The 16,719-nt window shown below is 37.8% G+C and overlaps 1 protein-coding gene across 3 annotated transcripts in view; it reads left to right on the forward strand.

The window, feature by feature from the left end:
• Positions 1–316: 316 nt before the first annotated feature.
• LOC117411069 (mitogen-activated protein kinase kinase kinase 7) overlaps positions 317–16,719 on the forward strand; it is a 30,867-nt gene continuing 14,464 nt past the window's right edge. For 2 of the 3 annotated variants that reach the window (XM_059025840.1, XM_059025841.1), the window contains exons 1-11: positions 317–1,073; positions 2,958–3,068; positions 5,868–5,933; positions 6,370–6,415; positions 7,045–7,183; positions 8,537–8,665; positions 11,558–11,682; positions 11,786–11,916; positions 12,795–12,876; positions 15,755–15,894; positions 16,442–16,595. In XM_059025840.1, the coding sequence (XP_058881823.1) occupies positions 987–1,073; positions 2,958–3,068; positions 5,868–5,933; positions 6,370–6,415; positions 7,045–7,183; positions 8,537–8,665; positions 11,558–11,682; positions 11,786–11,916; positions 12,795–12,876; positions 15,755–15,894; positions 16,442–16,595 (1,210 nt within the window). In that variant the 5' untranslated portion in view covers positions 317–986. Of the gene's footprint in view, positions 1,074–1,129; positions 1,151–2,957; positions 3,069–5,867; positions 5,934–6,369; positions 6,416–7,044; positions 7,184–8,536; positions 8,666–11,557; positions 11,683–11,785; positions 11,917–12,794; positions 12,877–15,754; positions 15,895–16,441; positions 16,596–16,719 lie in introns of those variants that run through there. The other variant, XM_059025842.1, reaches the window with a different exon arrangement.

Here is a 16,719-nt window from a genome sequence, read left to right on the forward strand (position 1 = left end):
TATATAATGTCAAAGATATTTTGTGCGGTGATGAATTCTGTTTTTGATGGTACGTTTTTGGATGTATACATAGTCACACAAACAAAACATATAGTAACAAAACTACATTACACATCATCTAGTGAGTATGTTTCAGCTGAATTATACTATAAGGAACTATGTTGTATCGTAGCAGATACTGATAAGGTCTGAAACTTAGCGGTGAGTGAAGTCGCAACAACAAAACGTCGTTTAGAAAACACATTCGCCAGTCAAATTGGTTGTCATTCACCTGCGTTTTTAAACACCTTGGCGACCCACGAGAGCCTCTGGCGACAGATTTTTGAATGGCTTCTGAGTGACTAAAAACGGAGGGGCAGAATTCGAGGGAACACCCACTTCCTGGAGGTGCAGCAGCAACTGCGGAAAAAAAGAAAGAAAGAAAGAAAGAAAAAGAATCAGACAGCAGGCAGTGGCCGTAGCGCTTTAGTTAACACGTATAAACAAATGGATATTAAATATCGATATTGTACATCCGGGCTGTATATTTGCACGGGGTCAAAAATCATTTAATCCAATGAAAACTTTGGCGAAAAAGCTAAAGGCATTGCTCAGTTTAAGGGAGCTCAGTCTGCGGCAATAACTGGTACTTCATCCCCAGGCTGCGAAAAGGCCAGTAGGGGCCTATGAGTCCAGATACGGTGACATTTAGGTGGCTTTATCGAAAGAAGTGTTTTTAAAAAGTAAATCGTATGCTCGTCCTTTGTCGTGTTAAGGTTTGCAACGTTATTGTCCCATTGCACAGCCGATGTGTGTGGTACTTTCATCGAGTTGAGCCGTGGTCGTTTTGGTTTTTAAATATTTTTTGTTAAGTAAAATATTTTGATTTCACGTCGTCATTTTGTAACCCACACATATATATATATAATATATATATATATATAAGTTGATGCCTATTAATAGGGTGTTTATTATCTTTTGACGAGCACTCATTTAGCTGAGTAGCAATGTCTGCACCATCAGCTGAAATGATTGAAACACCAGGAGGTTACCCCTTTGAAGAAATTGATTACGTGGACATTGATGTTGAAGAGGTAAGGGGGTTTTAATTGATGGCGTACCCTCCTTGTGCTGTTGGGGTCTTTACAATTTATATACTGGATTTTGGGAGGTGAGTTTACTAATTAGTTCTCTTTAAAGTAAACAAACATAATCACACTAGCCAACCGGAGTACATCAATGCAACCCCTCATTTGAGTTACAAAAATCGCTCTCTAATCTGAGCAACTAGCCTTTCAAGGCTCGAATTTGAATTTGCCTTTTGTTAACCTTTATGCTTGATTTTACATTTTACATTTGCTCTTTCAAAAAAACAAAACAAAAAAAACAGTACGGCTAGCTACATTACTTTATAAGAAGCCATTCGTTTCGTGCTATATTATTGGTCTCAGCACAGTCCAGTTCATGGACAGTTCCATAAAATATAGTGTTAGATAATAGTAAGATAGGGCTGTCTTATCCACTACTGCGTGAATGTGGTCAGTGTGTAAATGATGCGTCGATATAATATATGCAGTTCATTTTGTGAGTTTTCTTCAGACAGCTTTTTTATATGTTCTTATACATCCATAACTTGTAGCTGTCACGTACTGTGTCAAATTTCAGATTTCTATTTCAGGTTAATGATACAGGTTTTCTTGTAGCCCCCTGCTGAACACCCATGCATTGTTTCTGGAATCGAAGGCTATCGGATTAGTGGGTTAACTAAGACCTGGATTTTGGCTCGACGTTTGCTTTGCTCTGCGATGTTTAGTGTCTTCTAGCCTGTTCTCTGTAAACGTCACACATTCACAACCTTTTGGCAGCATTTCGTCGACAGGGGCCCATGATGGAGTAGCATATTGCCTGCACTTTCTTTTTTATCCCTGCAGAGGGTGCTCTTTCAAGGTCATTATTGTTGCACTTTTTTTGGAAGCTCGGTTTCGTGTGTGACTTATATATGCTCGTCTTGTTTTAGGGACTGTTACATCTAGGGATTCCCTAGTCCACTCTCTGTTTAACTGTTTAATATCATTCTTGTGGACTGTGCCATACACTCCAATGGTGCTTTGAGCTTCAAAACAATTTGAAATTGCTTATCAGTTTATTAAATCTTTCCCATTTAGGTTACTGCCACTTGGACCCTCTGCAACAATCCACACTGTACTTAGAGACTACTTACTTTTACATTGTGTAGTCCTTTGAGTAACTATCAAAAAAAAAAAGTAAAGTTTGTCATCATATTTCCAGTTTATGATAACTGAGCCATAATGTATAGGGCAGCAGTGTGGAGTAGTGGTTAGGGCTCTGGACTCTTGACCGGAGGGTTGTGGGTTCAATCCCCAGTGGGGGACACTGCTGTTGTACCCTTGAGCAAGGTACTTTACCTAGATTGCTCCAGTAAAAACCCAACTGTATAAATGGGTAATTGTATGTAAAAATAATGTGATATCTGTATAATGTGAAATCTTGTAACAATTGTAAGTCGCCCTGGATAAGGGCGTCTGCTAAGAAATAAATAAATAATAATAATAATAATAATAATAATAATAATAATAATGTGGCCGCGACAGTGCCTAAGTTATACCTTTTTAAGATTAAAGCCTATGGATTTAAGGATGTTTGAAATATCCCCATACTTTAGAATCCTTAAACCAGCAAACATAAGTGTAGCAGTATATCAATTATCTGAAAAATAAATCATGTCAGTGCTGCTTTATTTGAATCAAGATTTAGAATCTATTTCATTGTTATCTTGGTTGATGTGACTACTGTTTTCCTATCAAGAGAATATTGCAGTGTGAATGTAACTACAATCACCATCTATCTTTTAAATTGACGTTAGGTGAAAAATTCAACTGTGGCACTCTTGGTTTCAGACTTGCATTTTTTTCAATTTATATTTCTGACATTTGTTTCTTTCCTCTTAATTCTTTCAGGTAGTTGGAAGAGGGGCCTTTGGTGTTGTCTGCAAGGCCAAATGGCGAGGAAAAGACGTGGCCATCAAGACAATAGAAAGTGAATCAGAAAGAAAAGCATTCAGTGTAGAGGTAACTATTCGGATTGCTGTCACAGAATCATATTCACGGCTGTTCTGTGTATGAATGTGTTGTCATTCAGACGTTTGAAATGTGTTTTTTATAAAGCGAGCCTTTTATGCTTAATTCAGTTATAAAGTGAGATATTTATGAAGGCAGAAAAACAGCTGATTGGTGAATTATGTTTTTGATGTTGAGCTATCTTGTAATAACCCATCATATTTTTAATTGACTCAATTGCTCTTCAACTTGTACTTCCATCTATCGTTCTTCAATTTCTTTGTTGTGGACAGTAGAATAAATAATGTATTGATTGAAATAAAGGAGCAACATTTTAAAATCTGAAGCACCTATATGCAGCATTTTAGTTTCTTACTAAGTGTGTGTGTGTGTGTGTGTATATATATATATATATATATATATATATATATATATATATATATATATATATACACACACACACACAGTACTGTGCAAAAGTTTTAGGCAGGTGTGAAAAAATGCTGTAAAGTAAGAATGCTTTCAAAAATAGACATGTTAATAGATTATATTTATCAATTAACTAAATGCAAAGTGAGTGAACAGAAGAAAAATCTAAATCAAATCCATATTTGGTGTGACCACCCTTTGCCTTCAAAACAGCATCAATTCTTCTAGGTACACTTGCACAAAGGGATTTTGTAGGCATACAGTCAGGTGTATGATTAAACAATTATACCAAACAGGTGCTAATGATCATCAATTCAATATGTAGGTTGAAACACAATCATTAACTGAAACAGAAACAGCTGTGTAGGAGGAATAAAACTGGGTGAGGAACAGCCAAACTCAGCTAACAAGGTGAGGTTGCTGAAGACAGTTTACTGTCAAAAGTCATACACCATGGCAAGACTGAGCACAGCAACAAGACACAAGGTAGTTATACTGCATCAGCAAGGTCTCTCCCAGGCAGAAATTTCAAGGCAGACAGGGGTTTCCAGATGTGCTGTCCAAGCTGTTTTGAAGAAGCACAAAGAAACGGGCAACGTTGAGGACCGTAGACGCAGTGGTCGGCCAAGGAAACTTATCTCAGCAGATGAAAGACACATCATGCTTACTTCCCTTCGCAATCGGAAGATGTCCAGCAGTGCCATCAGCTCAGAATTGGCAGAAAACAGTGGGACCCTGGTACACCCATCTACTGTCCAGAGAAGTCTGGTCAGAAGTGGCCTTCATGGAAGACTTGCGGCCAAAAAGCCATACCTCCGACGTGGAAACAAGGCCAAGCGACTCAACTATGCATGAAAACACAGGAACTGGGGTGCAGAAAAATGGCAGCAGGTGCTCTGGACTGATGAGTCAAAATTTTAAATATTTGGCTGTAGCAGAAGGCAGTTTGTCCGCCAAAGGGCTGGAGAGCGGTACACGAATGAGTGTCTGCAGGCAACAGTGAAGCATGGTGGAGGTGCCTTGCAAGTTTGGGGCTGCATTTCTGCAAATGGAGTTGGGGATTTGGTCAGAATTAATGGTCTCCTTTATGCTGAGAAGTACAGGCAGATACTTATCGATCATGCAATACCATCAGGGAGGCATCTGATTGGCCCCAAATTTATTCTGCAGCATGACAACGACCCCAAACATACAGCGAAAGTCATTAAGAACTATCTTCAGCGTAAAGAAGAACAAGGAGTCCTGGAAGTGATGGTATGGCCCCCACAGAGCCCTGATCTCAACATCATCGAGTCTGTCTGGGATTACATGAAGAGAGAGAAGCAACTGAGGCTGCCTAAATCCACAGAAGAACTGTGGTTAGTTCTCCAAGATGTTTGGGCCAACCTACCTGCCGAGTTCCTTCAAAAACTGTGTGCAAGTGTACCTAGAAGAATTGATGCTGTTTTGAAGGCAAAAGGTGGTCACACCAAATATTGATTTGATGTAGATTTTTCTTCTGTTCGCTCACTTTGCATTTTGTTAATTGATAAATATAAACTATTAACATGTCTATTTTTGAAAGCATTCTTACTTTACAGCATTTTTTCACACCTGCCTAAAACTTTTGCACAGTACTGTATATATATATTTATATATATGTATATAATAGCCTTTTGTTCGTTATATCGAGGGGTTCGTTACAGCGAAAAGACAATCAAAATGAACGACACACTGTTGGAGTAAATTAATGAGATTAGATTGTGACTAAAAGTAGAATTACATGTACCTGTTCATCTCATGTATGCAGTATTCTGCCTTTGCTTTATCCTATTCATTAAGGAATTAAAATGCAGTACATAAAGCAAAAATCCTGAAGTGAAGCTGAACTTCTATTCAAAATTAATCTGACATGAATCGTTTCACAATGCACCAAATCTTAATCCAACATGCAAGAATCCCAAACTGATCTTTTATTCCAAATCAACCTGACATGAAAAGTTTCCATGAATTTAATCAGATCCTCAGGTTTTATGATGTGTTTTTTAATCAATTTTGCTTTGCCGCATGGTTTCTTAACAAGCCAAAAAAAGTGTTTTTTGACAACCTATATTCACGACAGAGATATGCCTGCGTTACTCCTTTTTTCAAACGATCAATATAGTTTCCAGCTTTGTTTCAACAAATTCCCATTTCGTTTCAACTGATTCCCATTTCGGAGGCACAGTTACACAGCGCACACTTTTTATTAAGACAAAAGAGTTGGCTTCACTGCGGAGGTGGCAGACCGGAATGTTGAGTGTGTTTTATACAATGTTTTTTTTATTTGGGATCCAGGGGCCAGGTTATTATAATGAAGGGCATTATAGCGAAGGTGTACTAAAACCTTTTTTATTCTTGCAGCTTCGACAGTTGTCTCGTGTAAACCATCCCAACATCGTGAAGCTGTATGGATCCTGTAATAATCCAGTATGTCAATGATAAAGGGCTGTTTTTTAGAAAGTATCAGCTTACCACTTGCAATCCTGTATCTTCACTAATATGCTGTTTTGAATACATACACAAATATCTAGACTTCTCTGGAATTGTTGAAGCATTCTTTTTTTATTGTACTATTTTCTGTTTTAACAAAGAATTTAACAAAGGATGTGTGCAAGTCTTATGTAGCAGCATGCTTTTGTGGTGAACAACACATTACCTTATTTGGGATGTTTGTATTGCAAACCACCTAACTGCTTTGGCATAATATTCCAGAAGCTTTTGCGGTAGCGATTGTCAAAACCTTTCTAAATATGTGTAAAATAAGGTTAAAGACTAGTATTGTTATCCATTTCTAAACTAGGGAGTGTTTTACATGTGCCTACTTTGATTTGATTAATACAACATCACTTTTTTTTATATTAAGGTTTGTCTAGTTATGGAATATGCTGAAGGAGGTTCATTATACAACGGTATGTATAGTATATTTCTGATATCTGTTTACTCCAGCTTGTACTGGTGTATTTAAATGATGGTATTTAAAGATTAACTGTATCAACCAAATTAAATGTTACTAAACCTGTAGATATTTTATGTATTGGTAGTCTGTTTTAGAGTAGCCTGTAGCTAGACCAAATTTAAGATTTTTTTAACTTGAAATGTGGGGTGATTGGTAATTTGGATCTAATGCATAATCCTACAACTCAACCCCTCTTTCATGAACAAATATTTGAAATTGCTGAAGTGCTTGTTTTTATATGTACACACAGATTGTTTGTTAAACTAAAATAACTTGTGTATTTTGGTATTTGTCATAATTAGTGTCAATTGTTCACAACATGCTTGTATTTAACATGTTTTCTTGAATTGTTATATTACTTGTAGGGGTGAGAATACTTTTGTCTGCAACTATATAAATATTTGAAATCCGTTTTCAGAAAATATGTTGTCCTAAATTGTTTGCATTGCAATGCCTTTGCAGAATATCAATCTGTTTTCACATACCACTAAGTTTAACAAGGGTGTCATCATTACTCTTTTTGTCTCAAATGTAGGATTTGAAAATGTTGCTGACTATCATGTCTTCTCTTTCTGTTCACAGTGCTGCATGGTGCTGAACCTTTGCCCTATTACACAGCTGCCCATGCTATGAGCTGGTGCTTTCAGTGTTCCCAGGGAGTATCCTATCTCCATGGAATGAAACCAAAGGCTTTAATTCACAGAGACCTCAAACCACCAAAGTACTTATCCATATTTATCTTTTGTAAATTCTCTGTTGTTCCTGTTTGCAAAGCTACGAATCCTCTTGTTTTTGTAGTCCTGCTTTGTGCTGGAGAGTCAAGGATTACTCGTTTTTTAAATCCGAACTGCACACATCTTTAAGATGTTGTCTACCATTGGTTGATATAAAATAAATTGGTGTGATGGTGAGACAAGTGACTTCTTATTGTTTGAGTTTAAATTGAAAGTCCAGAGAAGCAGCTTGTCCTTGTGTGATAGGTGGGAGCAAACCTTTCTTCAGGAGGAAATTCCAGTAGTAACACCCTGGAGAAAGAAAATAGTGACCCAGAGCAAAGTAATTGTGTTAGGGTGCCTTGCATTTTCTTCAGTGCAGTGCTTTTGTGTTAAAAACCTAGATTAAATGCTAGTCACAGCATTCTCTTGTTAAATAAAGACTGTTTAAACTGAGATATGGTGGGGTATAACTTGTATTTCTACCCCTGTGAGTGAGAGACCTTGTAGCTATTCCTTACATGTTTGTGTTTGAGACATACAGCTGTTCATCACTGTGAGACAGAGCACTCTCCATTCCTTTTGCCATTGCCTGACGTGAAGTTTTTGCATGCAGCAGAAGAAAAAGGTGTAAAAAAAAAAAAAAAAAACGTTTTTCCAAAATAATCATGTTTTGTCACTGCTATATATATTGTAATCCTAGATGGCTCAAAAAAAAAAAAAACACTGCACCATTGAACCTCAATATGAAATTAACATGGGGGGGTAGGTGAGCTTCTAAGCTTTCCAACGATACTGCCCTTTTCAGTCTAGCCGCTACAATGATGGAGCAATAGGCTCAAAACGAAACCTAAGCGGTGAACTCTGTCACATGATGAGAGGCTTAACTTCAGGCGATCGTAGTTCCGGCTAGGAGTACCGCATAGACACACTGAATACGTCTTTGGAAAGCCCAGAGTCTGTATTTTTATGGTGCCCGAGTAATATGTGCGTAACCTTCGGTGCCCTGGCGCCCTAAAATCAGTGGGGCTGAGTTAAAGCGAAAGTCACCACTTGCAAAATTTGCAAAAACTGTTTACTTCCTGCAGTGTACTGAGTTTCTATAATGCTTAAAGATTTTGTTTGATCATTTTGTTCTGATGTCATATCATGATTTGTCATGATTGTTAACACAATATTTGATATTTATTCAATATTATTATTTAGCAAGTGTATCTACTGTATCATCAGTACTAGCATTTAATCTTAGGTTAACACAAAAGAGCTGCATTGAAGCAAATGCAAGGCATCCTGACACAGTTATTTAGCTCTAATCTTAAAATGGTAATACATTTGGCAATTGTCTCTTTGTATCCTGTTAGTCTTCTGCTTGTGGCTGGTGGAACAGTTCTGAAGATCTGTGACTTTGGAACAGCCTGTGACATTCAGACACACATGACCAACAACAAAGGGAGTGCTGCTTGGATGGCACCGGAAGTGTTTGAAGGCAAGTCCACATAAAATCATTTTGCATTTAATGTATACAAGGAAGCATGCCTGCTATCACAATAGATTATGATTATTTTTAACTTAATTATAATTTTTTCATATTGAATGGAGTAAACAGTTTTCATAGATTTGTGTAATTAATACAGTAGTTAGTCATGATTTTAATGTTTGACTAGATTCAAAGGTATGTATTTAATATTAAATCTTTAACTCAGTAAAAACACTGGACTTGTTTATTGAACACATTGTCAGATACAATGACCAGTTTCAGTATATGCTACACAAAAAACTGAGACGATCACACCCCAGAAACACGAAGTTTAGTCATTTGAAACCAAAACAGAATTGAAAGTGCAGACACAGGAATATGAAGTTTGCACTTGGAAATCTATAAGTAAGTTGAGCTCTACGTGCATAAGGTATTTTTCAAACTGTATTCCAAGCAAATAATGAAATCCCAAGTTTAAAGAGAAACCGTGCCAAGAAAGGAAGTTCAGTTTAGAAGCCCCTAGAGAAAACTTGGCATATTAACAGTACACACGTGCTGTGCTGTATTGAAATACGCAAGGTGTTCATGCAGCACATTTAATTTATATCTAGGGACATGGTTAACGTATTGGTATTAAACATGAGAAGAAGCTGGTAATTGTTTTCTAAGGGAACAATTGCCCATTATGTAATTAAATATCTCCGTTATGGCTATAGAGAGAAGCCCTTTGGGTTGTTTTTAGTCAGACAGAAACCACTCTAATATGGCACTTTGTTATATTAGATATGTTTAGTACTATCTTTGGTCATTTACACATAATGGACTATTACATTGTGGTATTATAAGAGAAGTACATGTTGTAATTGCAAATTACCCGTTAGGATGCACTTTTCATTTTCTTTTAGAAATGTAATCAGGATAAGTTCAAATGAGATGTGCAGTCTTGTTTCTAATGAGGTTCACAACTATTTTGATAATTGATGCTCCTCAAACAAGGGTGAGGGTAGAAGAAACAAAAGTGTGTCTGAACTTTATGACCGATTCATGACTCATTCCACAAAGACAAGGAAGAGAGTTTCTGCATCATGTTTCCCAAACAGCTATGTAAACATAGTTTTGGAAGATCAAGGGGTGATTTATCTACTACAGCTCTTGATGCAGTCCCTAAAATTGTGTATATTGCTATTTGCATAGACCTGCTGTATTGTAATGTCCTACAGTTTGTGAAAGGCTATTACTTTTTGGCGCTAAAAGCGGTAAGAAGCAAAACTGTGTCTATTTGAAAATGGTCACCAAGAGTAAGTACAGTCAGGAAAAGATCATTGATCTATTATTATTATTATTTATTTCTTAGCAGACGCCCTTATCCAGGGCGACTTACAATCGTAAGCAAAAACATTTCAAGCGTTACAATACAAGTAATACAATCTAGTTCCCTAAAGAGTAAATTCAGATTGGATATTAATTTCCAAAGTAGTTTACACTCCAGTGGTAAAAGGAGGTTACTCGTGTACAGCTAAGGCCTGTCTGGAAACGACAGTAGATGCCGCTTATTAACAACCTCTCGGTTCTTAGCAAAAAAGCAAAAAAACCCTGTTTTCAAGTGTGTTTTTATGTGGAACAACGATACATACTGTAGCTGTACAAATATGGCAAACATAAAAAATATGTATTGTACTTGCAATCAATTCTAAAGAACACCATTTTAAAATAAGAAATTGTTCAATGTTGTCTGCTTTTTACAATGTACCACCTCCTGCTGTAAATCCATCTCAATTTTGTGTGCAGTTTCGTAGCCAGTTTCAAAGCCACAATTCTGCCTCTGTCTGCCAGAAATACGCAGTTGCGAAGTCAGTGTGTTAAGCTGGGTCCACACCTGAGCGATCAGTTGCGCAACTTAGTTGCATGCAACTGAGTCGCTTATATGTGGACATCCCTGCGAGCAGTTGCGCAACCAGTTGCTTGAAGTAGAGCAGTGCTCTACTTTCCAAGCAACCAGCTGAGCGACTTCTGTAGACACAGGCGATCACGTGGCAATTCGCCAACTCTGATTGGTTCTTATAATGCTGACTGCACGGCTTCAATATTAAGAAGCTCTAATTTAAAAAATGTCTGCGATTTAAAAAAAAAAAAAAAAGGTTTCCTCCAGCTTTTACGCGGCTTCGTTTTTTTCTTTAGGGAATATGGCTTTCAAAATAACAGTTGAAAAAATAACAGCCAACTCTTCCTCGTTAATTACTGACACAAAGACCTGTGTCACCTCGGTTGTCAAAAAATAAATAAAATAAATACGATTCTAAACTTGTAGACACGGGAGGAAAAACAAAACAAAAAGTGTCAACTCGGTTGTCAAAACCAAAAAAAACTACTTCACCTTGTAAATGAATAGAAATGTAAAAAAAAAAAAAAAACCTCAGTTGTCATAAAAAAATGAAACTTGTAGACGCGGGGACCTTGTTGCTAAAGTAATTCCTCACATGTGGACAAAGCGCACTTTCGGTAGCAATTAGGTTGCGCAACTGATCGCTCAGGTGTGGACCCGGCTTTATAAAACTGCATGAAGTATGTACTTAAATCATGCAAGTGCGCTCTGTAGCACTGGCAACTAGTAATAAAGCTGTCAATAAGCGGCATGCAGTTGCTAACATCAGCATTCCATTAACATTAAAGTCTATGGGACGGGACTGGTTAACCGAAAGTTGTCTTTATCAGGGTTGCTAATAACCGGCATCTACTGTACCTGCAAAACCTGGCAAAGAGATTCAATGGGCAGTCAGACAGAATGCACATTCTGGAATATTTCATAAAGAAATTGTATTGACAGTGATGGAAAATGTGCACTGTAGCAATCTCTTTGTTTAAGAAACAGTTACAATAACCCCTGAAACTTTTGTATTGCAGGCAGTAATTATAGTGAGAAGTGTGATGTGTTCAGCTGGGGGATCATTCTGTGGGAGGTAATAACCCGCAGGAAACCCTTTGATGAAATCGGGGGGCCTGCCTTTCGCATCATGTGGGCTGTTCACAATGGTAAGACGGATTGAGTAACATGTACCTTTAATAACCTAATGATCTCAGAGTTTGGAAATGGGGAAACTGTATCACTGTGTTTGTCATCTTGGCTCTCTCTTAGGTACTCGGCCTCCGCTGATCAAAAACCTCCCCAAACCCATAGAGAGTTTAATGACTCGCTGCTGGTCAAAGGATCCCTCACAGCGCCCCTCCATGGAGGAGATTGTCAAAATAATGACACATCTTATGCAGGTTTTTTTTTTGGTTATTACAGTTACACACAGCAAGGTGGTAATGCAGTATTCTTTAAACTGCTATACTTGCATTATTCTATGTATAATTATCTGGGGTATGTATCATTTAGTTAGAAGGGAAATTACTTGCATTTGAATCATGATCTGACCTGTATGTATCTTAAGCTAGTGCCATGCTGAGTTTGCTGTCTAAAAAAGGAGCTGTATAATATGCTTGGTCCAGTTCTAGCGTGTGTGTGCATGAATTTATTTACTTGCCCTGCTTTCGTTAAGTCTGGTTCCACATTCAGTACAGTCATTTTGAAGTGCTGATGCAGTTAAGTATAGATTCCTGTCGGCATCCATATAGTTTTCTACATTTGTAGTAAATATCACCAGGGATGGGGATATTGTGGGGGTACCTGCACATGTGTCACCGTTTACATGCTGTATACCTGGAGAAAAGTGTATCTAATTGGGATGAAACTTGGGACATTCTTTATTATGTGAGTATCAGAATCAGGGGATATAAGGAGCTTCCTGTCTGTTGGTTTTTACATAATTACATATTTCACTTACTGTATTCAATGATTATCCAATTATACTGAATCTTGATTTGTACAATTATTTACAGTATCATAATCGGGATATACCGAGGAACCTATTTTTACATGTACATACAAATTTGAATAAAAAACCATTTAGCTTTAGAGTAATCAAATGCTAGTATAATGAATGGTAGAGTAAAACTACTGCATGAGTTGTGTGATTGTGCCCACCCTCTTGCCCCAAAGAAATGTAGCCAGAACATTCTGCCATTTGCTAAACAAATCAATGTAATCCATTCCTTCTAATAATAATGTCAGTTTTTTGAAGTCTGATATTTTTGTCCTACAGTATTTTCCAGGATCTGACGAGCCACTTCAGTATCCTTGCCAATATTCCGATGAAGGACAGAGCAACTCGGCTACCAGCACAGGTATGGAGAAGGCTGATTGCAGCATGGTCTTTCTAAGTAAATAGATAATTACTTCATAATCTGTAAAAATCTATCCAGTAGGAATTGCACTGCCACATTGTAATGTCATATTTTAGCATTTCCAGTCTGACACTTGGATAAAGCCACCAGGGATGCTTTGTGTGTAGAGTTTTTTACAAAGGAATGCCATAGGTATGACCGGCTTTGTTTTGCCAAGACAGCTGTATCATTCCAATGTTATACAATCATTTTCAGTTTTCAGAAAGCGATGGCCAAAATTAGGAATTTGGTTTTAAAGACTGAGCTAACAAGCTGAACTTCATACTCACGTTCAGTGTCTTTCTCCAGTGTTGCCAAACATGTAAGCCCCCTGATGCAAGATATGTTCTATACAAATGTACAGTTAAGGAAATCAGCCTACCACTTGTGGTATGGATAAATGTGGTGATATATTCTGTGAATTGTTGATAAGCAGAGAAGAGGCATTCTCAAGGTCCAGTAAGGAAGTGGCAAATGTAATGACATGGCCTTGTTTTCGAAGGGTCTAACTCGAGAAGGCTCGCATGTTTTCCTGTTGAATCCAATGCAGAACCTTGTTCCATCGCTGTTTTTGAAGGGTCTAACTCGAGAAGGCTTGCATGTTTTCTTGTTGAATCCAATGCAGAACCTTGTTCCATCGTTGTTTTTGAAGGGTCTAACTCGAGAAGGCTTGCATGTTTTCCTGTTGAATCCAGTGCAGAACCTTGTTCCATCGCTGTTTTTGAAGGGTCTAACTCGAGAAGGCTTGCATGTTTTCCTGTTGAATCCAATGCAGAACCTTGTTCCATCGCTGTTTTTGAAGGGTCTAACTCGAGAAGGCTCGCATGTTTTCCTGTTGAATCCAGTGCAGAACCTTGTTCCATCGCTGTTTTTGAAGGGTCTAACTCGAGAAGGCTTGCATGTTTTCCTGTTGAATCCAATGCAGAACCTTGTTCCATCGCTGTTTTTGAAGGGTCTAACTCGAGAAGGCTCGCATGTTTTCCTGTTGAATCCAGTGCAGAACCTTGTTCCATCGCTGTTTTTGAAGGGTCTAACTCGAGAAGGCTCGCTTGTTTTCCTGTTGAATCCAGTGCAGAACCTTGTTCCATCGCTGTTTTTGAAGGGTCTAACTCGAGAAGGCTTGCATGTTTTCCTGTTGAATCCAATGCAGAACCTTGTTCCATCGCTGTTTTTGAAGGGTCTAACTCGAGAAGGCTCGCATGTTTTCCTGTTGAATCCAGTGCAGAACCTTGTTCCATCGCTGTTTTTGAAGGGTCTAACTCGAGAAGGCTCGCTTGTTTTCCTGTTGAATCCAGTGCAGAACCTTGTTCCATCGCTGTTTTTGAAGGGTCTAACTCGAGAAGGCTCGCTTGTTTTCCTGTTCAGTCCAGTGCAGAACCTTGTTCCATCGCTGTTTTTGAAGGGTCTAACTCGAGAAGGCTCGCATGTTTTCCTGTTGAATCCAATGGAGAACCTTGTTCCATCGCTGTTTTTGAAGGGTCTAACTCGAGAAGGCTCGCATGTTTTCCTGTTGAATCCAATGCAGAACCTTGTTCCATCGCTGTTCTTAATTTTACAGCGCTGGGGGTGTATCTGTCTATGTAGGTCGCACTCCCATCTTTACATGCACATACTGTGGATGTAGGTCCTGCTAATATACTTTTTCATGATGTTGTAGGGGTAAGCAAAGGTTTGGATTGCACTGTTGAAGTGCTTTCTGATTGCCATGTTATGCATTAGCCTTGTTTGAAAAAGGAACCATCACGGTTACACTGAATAATGTAATCAAATTACAGTAATGCGCTACTTCCCAGCACTGCTACCAGTATTCTTTTTAGTCATCCATTTCTGTTGTGTTCACACTTTTTTAAATACTACACTTCGATCAACTACAAACCGTTGCCTGTATACACTCCAGGTGGCACTATGCCACCATAAAGAAAAAAAAACTATCGGGCAATGTTTTTCTGTTGGTTGTTTGTATCAAAGAGAATCAACAGTGTCTGTTCATATCTGTTTTTAAAAACTGAGTTAATCTTTGATAGATCCTATTGCATGGAAAATGTGAGGTTGTTAAAACTTTACACTAATCCAGGATAAGTTAAAGATAGCATGCAGGCAGTTGAAGCAATCATGACAAAGCTTTGGATTGCATCTGCTATCTTTCCATTGACAGAAATGCAGCTTTTAGGCCTCGTACACACATAGCCTAAATGCGGTTGTGAGTTCACCTTTTGCTCTTAATACAATTAAAGTACACACACAGTTCGGTTGCAAAAGGCAGCGACAACCACACTAGTTAATCCTTTTTTATTTCTATCTATCTATCTATCTATCTATCTATCTATCTATCTATCTATCTATCTATCTATCTATCTATCTAATTATTATTATTATTATTATTATTATTATTATTATTATTATTTTTTAAGCATTTTAACTCAATGATCGATAATCATCGTTGGAATTTGCACGATAATCAAGGTCAACATCAGGGTTCAATTTACAACACTAGCAATAATGTGTTCATTTTTCTATTTAAAAACCTGACTGCCCCTGTGAGACACAAGTAAAGTCAGATGTGGTGTTGTAGGATATAAAATAGCCAGTCAGAAGAGAAAACATATATAACCAATGAGAATGTAAGAATAAGGAAGATTCATTGAAGTACAGTTTCTGCCTCTCATGGTATTAATATGTATTTAGTGATTCATAAAATCCAAGGACAAGCAATTGCAGTTCTTTATGTATTATCAAATGTCTGCTTCAGTTTAAAATATAATGTTCATGTTGCTTCTATTAAATGATGCTCTGTTGTATATTTGTGCAGCATAATAATCTTTTATTTGTTTTTCATTAGGATCCTATGTGGATTACACCTCCACAAACACTAGTAACAGGAGTGATATAAATATGGAACCAGGCGACTTCCAGGCCAATGCTACCAATGATACTATCAAGCGAATTGAATCAAAGTTTGCACAGCAGTTTAAACACAAGGTACAGTAATTACATTTGTGAATCCATACAGTTGTGCTTTAAAGGTTAAAGGTTGTTACGTTTAAGCCACTTCCTGTTTGATCAGTATTGTCAAGGTTTGTAGGGAATAACCAGCTTTGATGTTGATATGACAGACTGTTCTCTTAATAACCTAAACAACAATAATATTAAGTTGTTAGAGGTGGTATAAACATATAGGCAGCTCGTTCAGTAGGGTCTGTTTCCAGTATGTTAGGGGAATTGTTTGTATAGTAGTACTGTGCAAGACCAAATTGCCTCCAGCCTTACCTTTTAATATGTCCACGTCAAAATCCGGTGTAGCTTCTTGTTCCAGCATCATTCTTAATTACGGCTTCTAGTGTTTGTACACACTTTTATATAGGGGGAAGGAAAACAACAACTTTCAACTACATAGTAACAGCATTCCGTCTGTATGCAAGTCGCACTCCATCTTTACATGTACGTACTGTGGATGTAGACCCTGGTAATATACCATATTGTAGCTTGTTACAGAAACGTGAATGGACAAAGATGTCTTCTTTGCTAGGGGGATTCGGGGCGTCTGACTTTGTCTCGAGGTGGCAGTGTGGAAAGCCTGCCAGAGGTCAGAGGCAGGCCACAGGCTGTTAATTCTGCAGAGAACAAGAGGATGAGTGCTGACCTGTCTGAACTGGATCCAAGGATACCGTTTGGAAATACAGGTGACTGAGACAAACAAGATGCCTGTGCATTTTCATTTATACATTCCCTGAAACTTATATATGAAAAAAAATATATGGACTAAAAAGTAGACAGGGTTTTTGACGTAATGAAAAATTTACACTT

This window comes from Acipenser ruthenus, chromosome 6 (genome assembly GCF_902713425.1).
Source record: "Acipenser ruthenus chromosome 6, fAciRut3.2 maternal haplotype, whole genome shotgun sequence".
NCBI lineage: Eukaryota > Metazoa > Chordata > Actinopteri > Acipenseriformes > Acipenseridae > Acipenser > Acipenser ruthenus.